The sequence below is a fragment of the Syngnathus floridae genome, chromosome 12 (assembly GCF_059516105.1).
Source record: "Syngnathus floridae isolate MCC-2025c chromosome 12, RoL_Sflo_1.0, whole genome shotgun sequence".
Taxonomy (NCBI): Eukaryota; Metazoa; Chordata; class Actinopteri; order Syngnathiformes; family Syngnathidae; genus Syngnathus; species Syngnathus floridae.
The window spans coordinates 8,970,653-8,987,139 of record NC_142424.1 but is presented as its reverse complement, the minus strand read 5'-3'; the positions used below and the strand labels follow the sequence as shown (position 1 = coordinate 8,987,139).

Below are 16,487 nucleotides of genomic sequence, written 5' to 3'. Positions count from 1 at the left end.
GGTCCAGACAAGACTGGAATTGCAAATCATTTACAGCATGAAAAATGATGAGCTACTATTATATCCCGTTTTAATAAATGATGTAAAACAATGATTAACAATGCCATTTAGATTATATTTATTTGTATGCTTTTGTTTTATTCAAGAAATGTTGAAAAAGAAAAGATGAACAAGTCAGTGTTCTGTTTGTTCATTCAAACAGTCGAAAAGGGCCTTTTGCTTTCATTGCATGCGTTATTTGGAATGCTGGTCCAAATAGCACTGAAGTTGTTTTTGTTGTATCGTTATTTCCGGCCGTGTGGGATTTACAGTATTTCCATCGTAGGTGGCAAATCTAAGCCAACACGTTCACATGGTCTGCGCATAATTAGCTTGGCATAGTTCTCAGGTTTATGCTATTGATGACCCGTGGGATACTCTGTTGGAAGTGCTATGATGGTCTGTGGTTAGGCTGGCAGATTTTGCCCGAGGCTTAAAGCTGCACCTCTCCCACAGATGGAAACAAAAAATAAGTTTTCAGAAACTAATTGTTTCCCAGGAGGAGTCTAGAGGGATTTTCTTCGAGAACCCTGCAGCTATCCGTATGCTGTGTCCAACAAATTGGAGCAAAAAAAAAGGGCTGTGAATATGCCCATTTGATGAACGGAACAATAAAATAGTAAAATGGGAAAGAGCGTTTTTTTTCTGCCACTATACTAGTGTGACACCCTTGTCCAATCCTTTTGAATGGTTTCCTACTAATTTTCAATAACATTTTTAGTAGGTTAAGTGTTACCTCAAAAATCAAGCACTTTTGTACATTAATTCATGTCCTCAGCACAGGAATGCAAATGGCAAAGCAAGAGCATGTTCGCTGAGAGCTGAATCTATCAAAGAAGCAGCAGAGAGGATGGCATGCACCAGACCGTGTCATGAGATGTTATCAGTCAGCAAAATGCCAACTGCAACACTGTTGTCTTCCATGTGAGGGATTAAAAGAACAGACATGGAATTAAGGATTTAGTAGTGACAGATGAGTCTACCAGCCATAATCACTTACAAGGCAGTACTTTTCATTAAAAATAAAAAATAAAAAGGTCACTTTAATATACCCCCTCAATACAGATAAGTAAATAATAGCAATTGGTGGTCAAAATGTTAAAAGGTGCATAAAATGTTACTTCCTAAATCGAAAATAGAAGTACTTTAAAATGCTGGGAATAAACAAACATCTCATCTGAAGATAAAGATGAGTGATTTACATTTGAGCAAAAACTTAGATGCATTTTTTTTACTGCCTGTTGGAAGGGGGAGAAGTGCTTAAACAAGAGCAGAAGGTATCAAAAAAGATAATTGCGTGTGTGTGTATAAATAAAAAAAAAACGTCCTAAAAATATATGTCTTTTTAAAATTATTTCAATTTAATTTTCAGAATCTGCTCTAACCAGAGAGTGGTAATACTATAAAAAGTGGTCCTTTCTCAGCTTAATGACCACGGTGAGAAATGTAGTGCAGGTCATTTTGCAGAGCTTGGGGGCCAGTGATGTAAAAATGTGCTTTTAACACACACTAAACAGCGGAGTGATTCATGATTGGTACCTGTCCCTAGAGAGTCTGCATCTGGTTGCAAAGATAGTGTGTGTGTGTGTGTGTGTTTGGGTCTGAGAGAGTGTATGTTTGCATAGGAAACTAAAACGTTATGACAGTCCTCTCTGTGCTGTGCTAGTAAGAACACACACACACTTATGTGGTTGGCTTACTCTTTAGACAGGGGTGTCAAAGTTATTTTTTCACGGGCCGCATTGTAGTCATAGCTTCTTTCGGAGGACCATTATGACTGTCAACCCAAATAATTGTATGAGCACCTTCTATTATATACAGTAAAAGCTACAAAACAAACTGACAAATAACTCATTTTTAAATCAGACGAGTAAAAGCTGGTCAAATATTTAAAAAAAAAAGATATTACTAAAAGTGAAGACAATTTGCAATTCTAGTAATGACACACAAATTTGATGCACAATTTGTCTTCGCGGCCCACATAAAATGATGTGGTGGGCCGTATCTGGCCCCCGGGCCTTGTGTTTGTCACCCGTGCTTTAGAACAAGTACAAACACAAGAAAGTGTAGTTTTTTGTCGATGTTTTTGTTTTAACCCCACCATAGAGTATTAATAATTCTAATTATTTCAATGTAATATACAGTACTATAAATACTAGCGTGATCATTGGATGACAAAGCAAAACCACCGGTTCAATCCCATGATGTGAAACAACTAGTAGTGCGAAATGAAGCTCCCATTATCTGCGGGCTTGTTACTTAAGAATAATGTTTAACACATTCAACCTGCTGTGGGTGCAAGAATATTTTACATTTGACTTGTAAACATGACTAACAGCTCACCTGTTTATGGACCATTGAGCTTCCATTTGTGGAATACTGATGACTCAGTTAAGCATTCAGTCATACACAGTTAAGCCTATTAGATGAATGCTATAAGCCTTGTTAAGCGTTCAGAATGATTACAGCTTCACATGAAATGTTTTAATTAAGTTGGGAGGAGGTATCCTCTTATGCAAAACAATTTTCTTGAACTAAAGTGACTTGGAAATATCGAACAGCTCCAGGACAGTACAAAATGAGTTGTTTTTGGAATATAATTTCAAATATAGTCCAACCTTTTCTAATCTCTAATAGCATGCAATTGCTACTGCAATGCAAATGACTGAGAGATGGAAATAAATTCAACACAAAAGTAGCAATTGTAATTTTCAGGATGAAACCATTTCACACTCACAGAGCAACAAATGCATGTCCCTCTTATGCAGTTGTCATATTGTTGTTACAATTAAGGGGGCAGCACTATGTGGCAGTTTTGTTGGCACTCATGATGGCCATCAAATGATATGATAACAACAGACAACCACGCACAAAACGGCACTGTTGATGACATTCAGTTTACACAAAGACAATGAGTGACATCAAACCGCCTACATTTGGAAAAACAATACTTAAAACATTATCGATTGCTCGACACGCAACTGTCAGCTGCCTTCTTCTGTAATAACTTGAAAGCAATTTCAAAGAAAACTATGAGATTCACTTAATTTGGAAAAACAAAATCTCACTTTTCTCTGGATTGGCAAAAATTGCCATCAGTGAGTATTTATTTATTAGCCACCATAAACAGGAAAAGAGACAGCACGGATGTCTTGGAAATGAGAAACGAAAACGGAAAACATGATTACATTAACTGATAAGCCTTCTTTGGAAATACTGTAGGTACACCATTTTTTGTGAAAATGCACTTAGCTTTATCTTGGCTGCCCGGGAGGCCTGCATTGCCTTGCTTATAATTCTGCTGTGTCACTTGCATCTCTGAAGGTAGAGTCCGATAATGTGTTGATTCCACTCAACTCAGCTTTAACCTTATGTGCTCTGTCTTTTGACACCATACACCTCAGCCACTATTTGTGTGTGTGTGTTATGTATATACACACCCACTCACACACACACACACACACACACACACACACACACACACACACACACACACACACACACACACACACACACACACACACATATATATATATATATATATATATATATATATATGGATTATATTTTAGTAGTCGCATTAGCAGCACTTTACTTTTCCTAGGCACTGGATTGTAATCTCTTTAAAACCTTGGTTGGTGTCTCAATTGACAGAATAGAATAGAATAGATCTTTATTGTCATTGTCACATGTACAACGAAATTAAAAGTGCCAACCGATCAATGCATCTGCTAAAATAAAAAAAATACAAGCTAAAAGTCTATACAAACTAAAAACCACACAAAAGAACATACGTACACGAACAAGTGAATAGAAAGAAAAGAAAAATTTATCCTCAATTTGGATCAGCTACTTATTTAAAACTCCAGAAAATCAATTTGATGCCATCAATACATTGAATCTGATCTGCATTCCTTAGATGGTTCATCTTTCACTGAATGTTTTCTGCAGTTTTTGGTCTCTTTACATTGTGTGCCTTTCACAAGTTGAGTTACTGTCTGAGTCTTTAAGAGATTATTTATCAAGCTTTAGCCTAAAGCTGCAATGTGGTGATGAGTTCAAGTGGCTGGGTTATCAATCATAAAAACAACACTGATGATATTTATTGCTCAGCGAACTGCTTTACTCAGCTATGGTTTGTAAAAACTCCACACTTTGAAAAAATACATTGGTAGTGCAATGTGCAGCACACGTAGTCTTCATAAACCCGTCTCCTACCAATAGAATGATACCCCTGCCTCATATAAAGTAATGGGATATCTATCAAGTGGTATCATAAGCCTCAGAGAGAAGCTGTCACACTTGTAATTAATGACTTGAGTGCTTCTGATTATACATGTTTTCTGATGCTGCGTCATCAGTGTGTGCGTGTGTGCGTGCGTGTCATTTTTGTTTCATCAACCTGATCATGAGTCTGAGAGGACAAATTTTTCTCTGTCACTCTATAATAATGTTCAAAGTATACCTATGCTGGCTCAGGACCAATAAAAATTTGTTATGTTTGGAGAGCACAGAAAAAAAACAATGTGAATAGACCTAATGATTTTGTGTGAATTTTGAATGACATGCAAGACAAATATAGAACCTCAATATTATTAAAATATGGAGTTTCGGTATTATCATACATTGGTTAAAAAGTGCGTAGTATTATGTAGCCCCCTGAAAAAAAAATGCTTCTTCTATTTACAGAATCCTATCCCTGTTCTTAGGTGTGGACTTTGCTACATCTGCTTTAAAACTAAAAAGAGACAATGATCCCCCACAATCTGAACCTTTTTTTTATTCTCAATTTAAAAAAACACCAAATTATTGTTATTCACACGCTAGCAGGTCCAATCAATAGTAAACACAAGTGCGCAAATAATCTCAAGATGCATTGTGTAACGCTAATGAAGCGGCTCAGACAGGAGCTAATATTAGAAATGGTTCTCCTAATTGAGTCCTTTATAGCTTATCTTGCGACCGTCATTCGTGCGCGTGCGCTGTGGGCTATAAATAATCCAATAGAGCCAAAAACTACGTCATTTCCTCATAGAAGAGTCGGAGACTTGGGAGCAGGCAGCTATTCACCGTCACCGGCACACTCTCCACTCGGTCGCTGTAGTAACGCGTGGGAAGCAGAGGCAGCAAACTGCAGCTCACTTCAACCGGCAATTGTTGCCTACACGCTTCATTTTTGGTGGGGAAGTCATGACGGATAGTTATTTTTTGCCATCTTGACATTGTTTGGAACTAATTACAACAAACGGAGTAATACACGGAAGCTGGAACTTTTTGCAGCACCCCCACCCCGTCCATAAAAGAAGCCACCAGTCAAGTTGGTCGGCGGTTTAGTGGCTCTGGGTGTTCGTTCCGCTTGGAAGCAGGTGTTGTCTACGAAGAGGCGGACACCAGAGAAGCAGCGACTCGCTGGCCACCTGACCCTCTGGAAAACAAGACGGCGGCTAATGACACCGAGGGGGCGAACTTTGTGCAAGGTTGTTGCTTGGCGAGCTCGTTAAGTTCGTCCTTCCCCTCGGGAATTGCAGTTTGATTTGAAGACGTGGCTCTAGCCGGACTGCGCCTCGTCCTCCCTGCGCCCACGATGCCAAGCGCCGGCGTAATCCCGAGGCAGGATCCAGTAACGCCTGCGCTCTAACGTGCACCTGGTGTGGCACCACGGCCGGGATGAGCACCACCGACCTGGAGCGCGTGTCGCTCAGCTCCTCGGCCAACTCGGTGGCCTCGAGTGCGCGAACGCTCTCCGCCAACGTGAAGAAGCTTCACAACGCGCTCAACCTGCTGCTGAACGACTTCGAGAGAGAGCAGTTCATCCACTGCCTCAATGTCTACCACTCCAAGCGTAACGTGTACGACTTGGTGCAGACACTGAACGTCATCCTCAACGCGCCCAGCAAGCGACAACTTCTCCCCATGCTGCGGCTTGTCATCCCCCGCTCTGACCAGCTGCTTTTCGAGCAATACACCTCGGAGGGCCTCTACCTGAAATCGGATTTAGTTGCAAGCAACGGTACCACCGAGCCCCCGCCGGGCCACTTCCCCAACGCCAGCCCGATTCCCCCGGCTCACTTTTCCCAGGACAATCCAGCCGAGTTCCAGGTGGCGTTACGCGGATCGCCTGATAGCTTCAGCACTAGCAGCGACGGGACAGCTCCCCTAGTGCCGCTCCTGGGCAGGAACTTTATCCACGAGCCACCGGGCGAGCTGCGGCAGGTCACAATGAAGCGGCACAAGAGTAACGAGGGCCTGGGTTTCAGTATCCGTGGTGGTTCGGAGCATGGAGTGGGTATTTACGTGTCCCTAGTGGAACCGGGCAGCCTTGCGGAGAAAGAGGGTCTCCGCATTGGGGACCAGATCATGAAAGTCAACGATAAAGTCTTTGACAACGTTTCCCATGCTGAAGCAGTCAAGGTAATTGCTTTCTTTCTTTAACGAATCTCAGTGGCAGCACTTTTAAATGCACATTCTCTCTAACAGGGCTTGAATGAGTTCATAAAGCTGACAAAATGACACAATAAGGCCAATTAATATGTTGAAGCTAATTAATTAGGTTTAGGTTGCGATTGTTGTTTGGCGAGTGATGTCATACAACATACAAAGTTGAATGCAAATGGTAGTGATATAAACATGTGCTTGCTTGGATGTTTGTATGGAGGAAAGCTGGTTTGTGGCCTTTCATCCATCGCTTACAGTGCTCGCAATATAGTCTGTGACGATTTAGGTCCAAACCATTTGCCTATTTATCCGTGACAACCCATTAGTAAATGAGATGATGATTTGTGTGCAGTGTTGATTGATTTAGAAGGAGCCAATGTCAATAACTTGGCTTTAGGTGTACTAAGTACTGAACTCGGTATCTGTTCCTATGCCTGCTTTCTTTCTTTAACACAATTGGCTGTTATTATTATCACCTTTACAGTATTGTTTTATATTTATTTCAAGATGTGATAAATAGTCTCATAATATGAATTCTTAAAGACTCCGGCCACTTGTTAGCTTGGATTTTCCTTTCATCCCTTTTCTATAATGCTTCTTCTCATTAAGATTATGGTTGAACTGTAGCCTATTCCACCAGACTATGGGCAAGAGATGGTCACATGACCAAACTGAAAACAGGTTAGCAGTGAGTGGTCATTACCTGAGCCTCGCGCAACTGCATGTCAGTTTCAATTGAAAGTGACAAAATGTCCGCAACAGCATGATTTGTTTGAACCAGTCATGGAATTCTGAAAGATATTCCATTCTATATTTTCTATTGTGTGATGTTATTTAAGGAATTAAAGAGAATGGTAGGACTTCTTTAGTAAGCATATGCAAATTGTCATTGAAGGGGTACACCGTTTAAACTCTCGCCTAGGGCACCACATTGGCTAGGGGCGCTATGTGTTAGGCATTCATCGAGGATTTTAAGGTTTCAATTTTTCAGCGGCACTTCGCCCCATGCAAATGTCAACTGTGAATTTCCAAAGGGGCCTGAACTTGGCAAGCAGAAGTTGCACACTTTGAAAGGTCAGGCAGTAAAAGGCGCATAGTTGTTCCTAAAATTGTTGAAGCATTCATATTGGACTAAAGTTGTACAATGAGGGATAGTTTGTTAAAAAATGCAAAGTGGAGCATTCCTGTCCTTGCAGCATTTGCTCTAATGCTAGCAGATTTTAGTTTTCTAATCATTTCACAATCAATGAGTCATATGCATGGATAATTTTTTACCTTCAAATGTTTCATGTTGTACTCTGGTTTTCATTGGTAAGAACTGCATGGAATAATAATGAGAGTGGTTTCTTACATTTCAATGCACGAGACTAATGCTTTCAGTGCCTGTGCACCTGTGATAAAGTTGATTTCGTACTGCACAAGTCAGCAGACTAATATAAGAAAATTGACTGGACTCGTTCTGTTCCATCCATGCATTTTCATCACATTTGCAAAAATGGTTTCTCATCTTTGGTCCCGAGACAATTGATTACAGCAGCTATAAATGCTTACTTTTGGAGAAAACGAGGTCTCCAAAAAGCATTTTATTTCTCAGATGTGTCAGAGACAGAAAAAGATACGAGGAGATGCGTAGCACATTATACGTACTGTATATCTATAAATAATCCTGTCATGCAATTTTTCAAGTCCCATTTTTCTGCCAATCCTCATCACCGATTATGTAAAATGTGTCGACATGAAACATTCAACTCCCACATATTGCTAACTTTACCTGGTACTTCAGAGGCCTTCTATTTATGCCAGGATTTGCTTTGCTGCTGCATATTTTACAACACAGTCTCAACTGTGGTTAGTCAATTGCTCTAAAAGTACAGTATGCTACCATTGTTATGTTCTTACTGCTTTTATTTGTGTGGCCAGTGTGGCAGCCAGCCAAAAGAGAGACACTGCCAGAGATAAAATCAGTCTGCAGAACTAGGATTATTTCTCAACTTTTTTTTTTAATTCTTTCTCTGTTTAAACAAAACATCATTACCGACATTTGCGACAGTAGGCATTTTAACCTCTTAAACTTTGACTCCAAGCAGGTCCATTACTCTCAACTCTGTCAATCTTGTTGCAGATGACATCATGATAATACCCTGCAGGTTTATAATCAGGTAGACTGCTTTATAACATCATACTAACGCTTGTTTGTGTGAGAAACAAGATTATGTGGCTTCGAGAGATTATAGCTACTCTCTTTGTACTTTAACAGTCAACAGAAAACCAAGGCATATTTGGTTTCTAGTGCAACATGTTTGTCTAAGAATTGTGCACATTGGACTCAGTAGTGAGCAATAGAATGCCAAATGATATTCGTGTTGTTCTTGAAGTTCATGGGGTTTTTTTTCTTCAAGATTTGGAATAATTTATGACAAACCTCAGCTATTATCTCATACTTTCCTTTCCTTGCACCTATCTTAATAAGTAGTAGTTAAAACAAAATATAATTTGTAATGTAGAAGTCCACAGAAAATGTGGAAAAATCAAAAGAAAATATCCTTGCATTCCTTTGAAGACAAAAAATGGCTGAGGTGGTGTTAGAGTGTGTACGTGTAATTGTTTTTAAATTATAATTATTGAGCCAGTGCATCTAGTTGAAAATGTAATAATATACACCGTAAAAACGCTAAATCATTAATAAATAAATGACGAATTATACGGATGGGCTGTTTTTGTTCTTTCTTCAGTTTCCCTGTGATTAAAAGTTAAAGCTAGCAATGCAAGTAGTAAAAGAAGTTGTCTTTGGACCCTGCTAGTACAGAAAACAACACCAAGGGCAAAGCAACCTGCTTCTCGTTGAAAATCATCCATGTTCATGTTTTTTCACCGACTACAGTAACTAATCAACAAGTCTGAATATGGATTTTAGCTACAGGCTTATTTGCCAGAGATAATGCCACATTTGGTTAAGATGCTCAGTGGATGTATGCCATTGGGACACCAGGATTGCCTGATTCCATCTCTTTATGTTGAACTAAAGTCTCATTTATATATATATTTATATATATATATATATATATATATATATATATATATATATATATATATATATATATGCGTGTGTGTGTGTGTGTGTGTGTGTGTGTACACTTCAACTATGAGTGACGAAATGGAAAAAAAAATCCAGGCATCTCAATTGGTGCCTGACTAAATACTTTTTTCCCCCCACTGTAGACTGAATTGAAACATCACACAGGAGTTTATTATTATTAAACCCGAAGAGCATAACTATGACACCCTTCTCAAATTAAACAAGTAGGAGAGAAAATACTTAAATGACTAAATGGGCTGAGACGCTTGTGTTGCTGATTCAACAAGTCTATTAACAATCTTTATTTTTGATGCTGTTACGCTATTAAAATTAACAACTGTAAAGCGATGCTATTGCTTTTGTCATTCCATTGGTATGATCACATTTGTCACACCAGATATTTTTTGTGAGACAGTTCATTATAGTGAGCGGTATTGGAGGAACATCAGTCGAAAACCCCCCAGATGTATTTAGATAAATGTAATTGATGAATGAATCAGGAAAATGAACAATCATTTAGTCAGCCTTGCCAAATTATAGTTATTGTGACTCCTTGTTTAGCATTTCATTGTGCCATTTTAACATTTACTCATTTACATTTACTTGATTTAGTACGACAGAGACATACAGTACACCCGGGCAAAATTAATTGAAAAAACAAATGTATGCTTCTTTTGTGTCACTTTCCCAGGCTTTCAACACAATCTTTCAGTTTTTTGTTTTTGGGCTTACTCTCTTCAGTCTCCTCTTGGATGAAATGCAAGCTCTAAAGGCTTTAAGTGTCAAAATGGAATTGGACAGTCTTATGCATTCCACTTATTTCTGCTGATGAAGTCATTTGTTGTTTAACCATTTTGCTGTGGGCCATTACCTTGCCGCCTCAATGAAGGTTTTTCAGTCTGTTTGCTTGCATTTTTCTTTCAATTCGTACTTTATTTTGAGTTTTCCTTTCATTGCAACCATCATTTTGTTCATCAATGAAGATTAATGAACCTGTCCTAGAGCAAGCCATGCAAGCCCAAGCTGTGACATTACCTCCGCTACGTTTCACAGATGAGCTGATGTTTTGGATTATGAGCAGACTTTCTGCCCATGAAAATGTAGCCTTTTCCGTCACTTTGGCAAAGGTTATCTTTGTCTTAGACGAAGATAAAACTCTTCTCTCCCCCCAGAATTATTAAAGCATGCAATTTTTGAGCTAATTCCAGCACTCGCTTTCAATCGTTTTGCTCGTGAGTGGATTGCAGTTTATGGTGTAGCCTCTGTACTTCCTTTATGCTCATGCGGTAAATATTGAAAAATTCATACTTTCAATCTGAAGGTTGTTTCTAATCACACTATTTTGTGGCTTCTTTGCTCCTGCAGATCAAATGTGTGAAGAGTAGACACAATAATCTTCAATCCTGTTGGACTGCAATAATCTCAGAGGGAAAAATTAGGACGTGGCACAAGATGGTGAAACAAACATTTGGAAAGCGCTTTACCAAAATGCTCAAATGTATTCGGACTTCTGTGAGAAAAATAAGCAGATCTTCAAACTTGACTAATTTCCTCCCATTCAAATAATTCCCTCAAATCATCTGTGGCAGTTATCTGCATGAACCAGCTGCACATTTTCATTGCTCTTTAATTGTGACCGGTTCACGCCCCACCTGTTCAATTATCAAGTCCTTTAAACAAGTCCCAACATCCAGAATGCCTCACATGCCAAATGCATGGATCATTTCATTAAAGGTGACATAGTCACTACAGACAGAATCAAATTGGTGACCCGAGTCCGAGAGATACGAGTCACTCGTTTGCCTGTGGAGGGCATTACATACTTGATGAAAAATGGGAGCAAAATGTGCCTCGTATAAATTATTTGAACCAATGGACCCATTCATACATCATCCATTCGGGGTCACAGAGAATCTAGAGTATATCATCGCTACTTTATCTATCTATCTATCTATCTATCTATCTATCTATCTATCTATCTATCTATCTATCTATCTATCTATCTATCTATCTATCTATCTATCTATCTATCTATCTATCTATCTATCTATCTATCTATCTATCTATCTATCTAGCTATCTATCTAGCTATCTATCTCTCTCTCTCTCTCTGTCTGTCTGTCTGTCTGTCTGTCTGTCTGTCTGTCTGTCTGTCGGTCGGTCGGTCCGCCCGTCCTCCCGTCCGTCTGTCCATCTATCCGTCCATCTCTGGAAATACCTTTTATAGGCAATCATTTCATTGCAAGGCTGAATGCATTCATTTTTTTATAACATCTGCAATTACCAGTGACAGTTGACAACATTTCTAATTGCCAAATTAAAGGTGGAGGTGCTGTTGAGTGGTAAAGGGTAAGTGGAATACAATGGAAAGAAAATCAATGAGAATCAATCTACTTCAGTGTATTTATACTTCAAGGGAGGAGAGGTTATGTTTTAAATAAATAGTCTCTCAATTATTTATCCAATAATTCTGTACATCACCATCATGCAGCCATTTGTCATTAACTGGTATGTTATTAGTTTTTCTATGACAGCTATTGCTATTCTCAACCTTGGTTTTGTCGTATGTAACACCTTTGTCTGGCATCAATTATTGACTTTTTGATTCATAATTCTAAAAAGTCTGTATCAAATACCGAGGTGGAAATTAACTTGACATTGTGAAAATGTTGTTAAATAATGGTTTCTTTTCAGTGACTATATGTCACTAAATGAAGATTGATAGAGGAAACTTGCCCTGACCTCAGAGAGGATTACTGGATAAATTGCGTTTGATGGATATTTCTCATCCTAAACATCACCCAATTATGAGACTGTAGCTAGTGTGCTTTGAATATTAATGAGGATTTTAAACATTCATTGTTCCAATAGTCTGGTCTGTTGCTCTCCCTGTTTCACAGGTTTAATTATGAGCTGGTGACAATCGCAAGGTGAGTTAGGAGACACCATACATGATAAATTAAAAACTTTTTAATTTTGGGGGCATTATAATGACTACAAATTAAGCCTATGGCATCGCTGTCAATCATCTGACGATGACTCTGAGGTTAGGGTAATATCTCTCGTTCGGAGCGAATCTCACTCCATCATGTGTAATCGTTAACATCCTATTCATGACATTCTGTAGCAGCAGAGGAACTCGTTTTCCAACATATTTATACCGCTTTGCTGCTGGTAAAAAAGTTTAGATCAGAGAGCCATGAGCCTGTGCCCCTCCCCCCACATGGTTCGAAGTGTCATGGTGCTTCATTAGCTCTATGGCGCCATCAAGCGGTCATGAAAACCCAGATGTAAAATATACTGGGCAATGTAGATATTTCATATTGGTCCATTTGTTTTTGTGCCTTTTTCAAACCAGGGAAAAATAATTATTGTTTAAAGATGAAAATTAAAGACAGAAAAGCTATCAAAAGAAATTATACCATTCAAAATTTCCGGTCGTAAAGCCTGTTATGCCTCCAAATTTCCTCTCGGGTGCTTTTAAATCGATATTACATTGAGCACAATTTCCATTTATATTGACCAGGTGTCTATTGCAATGTATATTGATATTGAATTTATTGCCCAGCCCTAACTGAGTAGTTTGTGATTCTTAGAAAAAGGCTTGCGACGAGTTTTACTGCGGTGTGTGTCACTTTTATGGCATATTTTCCTTAAAATATTCATTTGACTATCGGCGTCTTCAGGAGCATTCAAAGAAACAAGAGACATTTTAATCTTACCGGGATCTGTGTAGATTGGATTTTGTTTTTTGTTTGTTTCCCACACAATCAGGGAAGGCCAAACTTTCCTTGCTGGACCTTTATAAGAGAAAGAATAAGAAAGCTAATGGCTGCCACACAGATTGTTACCAGCAGTGGGATACAAACCCTGAAGGAATTATATCCACCTATATATACACAACACCTTAACCTCTCGGCTATCCTTGTTATGTAATATGTTGACTGTCTCTTTGGTTTATCTAATTACTTTCATGGCTAACTGCTACTTTAGTTTTTATTCAAGACTAGCCTTGTTTTCCCGCGGTTAAAATGTTGACACACATCCATCTTTCAATTTTTATGCACCATGTCTCATCTTCAGGGTTATGTTGAGGTAGAGTCTATCCCAGTACTGAATTCAGGGCAAAGGGCAGACTGCGCCCTGGACAAGACAGCAATCAATCACAGGGTAAATTTAAGAACAGATCATCATTCATACGGTCATTTAGTTGGAACTGAAGTCATGCTGCTTACATAAAACTCGGGTGAACCATTACAACATTATCGACCATTATAAAGACAGAATTAAGTTAACCTCTGTCATAATGAGAATTGAAATATTTTTAACTTAAGTGAGGAATGACAAATGAGGATGGTGCAGTACGGTGCAGGGTTTTTTAAATGATGGCATTTGTGGTTGATCCTGCCGGCCCTGCCACACAGAGGTAATTATCCTGTGAGAACAGGATGAGTCCAGGGTCTTAGGAGGATTGAAGAGTGAAGGACAGTATGGAAGGCATCACATCATTTGCCCTCATGCGGCCTTCAGTATACGGGGGGGAACCTGCAGCTACTATCGCTAACATGTCCAATTTCAGACAATCGCTCGTCAAAGCTCTTTGTTGATTGGTTGATGTCGGCACCAGGAATTTTAGAATCATTATTTCACATCTGATATCACCAGGCTAGAGATAAGCTGCTGATTTTGCCGAGATTAGAATTTAGGACAAAATGGCTTCCGTAAAGAATTAATAGTAGATGTGGAAAGATAGTTGACTCCAGGGTGAAAGGAAATAACAATTTCATCTGTGGCTTGTTTCAACTTGAGAAGGGATTGTATTAACGCCGGATTGTAGTGATGAAGCAAGCAAGTGGAAACAATGAAATGAGAAAGATGTGTAGAAGGGCGAGCAAAGGGGAGTTGAGTTAGACTTTTTCCATCTGTCCACATGTAAGATCTGTCAAAATCCAGTAGACATCAGTCACATCTTTCCATGTGTTAGAATTCTGCAGATGTAAATTGCAAAGGTGAGAATTAAGTAAAAGGGATTTAGGGGACATTTCTGACCAGGCATTGAAATACAGTTCATACATAGGATGGGGATGGACCTCATACTCCTACCATTGATTTATATATATACCTAGTGTAAATCAGCATCAACTGCTCAGGACGCTACGCCACAATGTAATATGCACTAAAGTGTAGCATAATAACACTGACGAGGCGATGAGAAGCCAGACGAGAGTGTTTAATGTCTCCCATCAGGGAGTGGGAGGGAAGAAGAGGCATGGACTCGAGGTCTTGGTCCTTAATGCAGCGACACTTACTTGGAGTGGCTCTTAAACCACAAGCTCTAAATAGAGACACACAAAAAAGATCACACTCATATCTTGCTCCACTGGACTGTGGTTAAGGCGCTGGCCTTGGCCACAGTGTCAGCGTTTCAATCATATCTGTGTCGCTTTTTGATGGCTTACAACACCCCCGCACCCGCATAGAACAGCCATTTTCACAATATTTCAAGAACTTGATCACTTGGTTGAAAAATCAAGTCAAAATTTGTATGTGCATTCATCGGTTGTTCTAAATGATTGCAGCGGACTGTTGGAGTCAACTGGATTGTTAATCTAAATTTTACCTTTATAGTTTTAGTACATTTGAAATCATTACATTTACACTTTTACCTAAGTAAAAAGCTTGTTGATACTTCCAGCACAGCGAATAAGAGGCAAAACATTCTTTAAGGATTTTCTTTTTTGGGGGGAGTGGGGGGGTGCAATTATACAGCTGTCATTTACTGTAAAACTAGGTTAGCATGTAAAACAAGTGATTAAACAACTAACTAAATCCTACCATACAGTAAAACTCACCTAAATCAAAATAAGCATCAATGTAATGGTGAATTATAAACCTGCAAACAAGACACACAGAACAGTTTCTGACACGTAGTATGATCCTCCGATGTATCAAACCGGGCCACTGCTCCACAAAATACTGGTAAGGAGGACTTAATGTCAAATTTGTTTGTCTTAAGTATTAGTTGCTGGTATTGGCAGCTTTCATGAGTACCCGATACATTGGAATCAGACTGATATGTATATGGTATGGGTACTCACCCATCCCTAATATATATTTTTACCTTTAACATTTTCACATTGTGCATTCTCACCAGATATTAAAAGAATGTGTTTTAATACATTCAAGGTTGAACTTTTTGCAGTGATAATGGGAACCTTCATCTGTAAATACATATTTTACTATTACTGCATTCTTAGGATCCTTTGTTACACCTAATGATGCACTGTACATACATTTGTCTAAATGTCCATTACTTTTTTTTAAAACAAGAGATATTTACCACTCCCTCAAGTTTCGGTCTCATAAAGAAGATTCAAATCGCAATGGGTAGAAGGTAATGACCGAGTCTGACATATATCTTACCAATACATCTATGCAAGTGTAAATATTTATACAAGTATTAATGTATCACTGTATGACCATACAGGCTTAAGAGTGTGGTTGTCTGTATAGAAATTATAAATGTGAGTGAATTTCTTTTGTAAAAGTACTTAGTTTGCGCATAGACCAAAAACTCTGTCTTACAGTCCATTTTGAGTATCTCAACATGGCACGGTAGTTTGTCCAGCTAATTATCTGTTGACATTTTGTAAAAAGGGCCTTGATAACCACCAGCATATCGCCTATCTGTTTTTTTTCCCCCCACAATATACTCCATTTTATTTTCCTTTTTTTCCCTCAACCTTATCTTGCATGCAAAGCACCTCCTCCCTACATTATATAACAAGGTTTGTGTATGTGCACATGCCGGAGAGACACTTGCAATCCATATCACACAAGACGCATAAAGTCAAGGAGAGCCAACAAGAGCTGTCGAGCTGAAACTAACTAAATGTCCCCCTCATCTAACCTTTCTTTTCCTCCTAGTGTTGTCATAG

At 38.9% G+C, this 16,487-nt stretch overlaps 1 protein-coding gene across 2 annotated transcripts in view; it reads left to right on the top strand.

The window, feature by feature from the left end:
- Positions 1 to 5,087: 5,087 nt before the first annotated feature.
- Positions 5,088 to 16,487, top strand: part of whrna (whirlin a) — a 72,139-nt gene continuing 60,739 nt past the window's right edge. For both annotated transcript variants that reach the window (XM_088392404.1, XM_088392403.1), the window contains exon 1: positions 5,088 to 6,450. In XM_088392404.1, the coding sequence (XP_088248530.1) occupies positions 5,707 to 6,450 (744 nt within the window). In that variant the 5' untranslated portion in view covers positions 5,088 to 5,706. The remainder of the gene's footprint in view (positions 6,451 to 16,487) is intronic.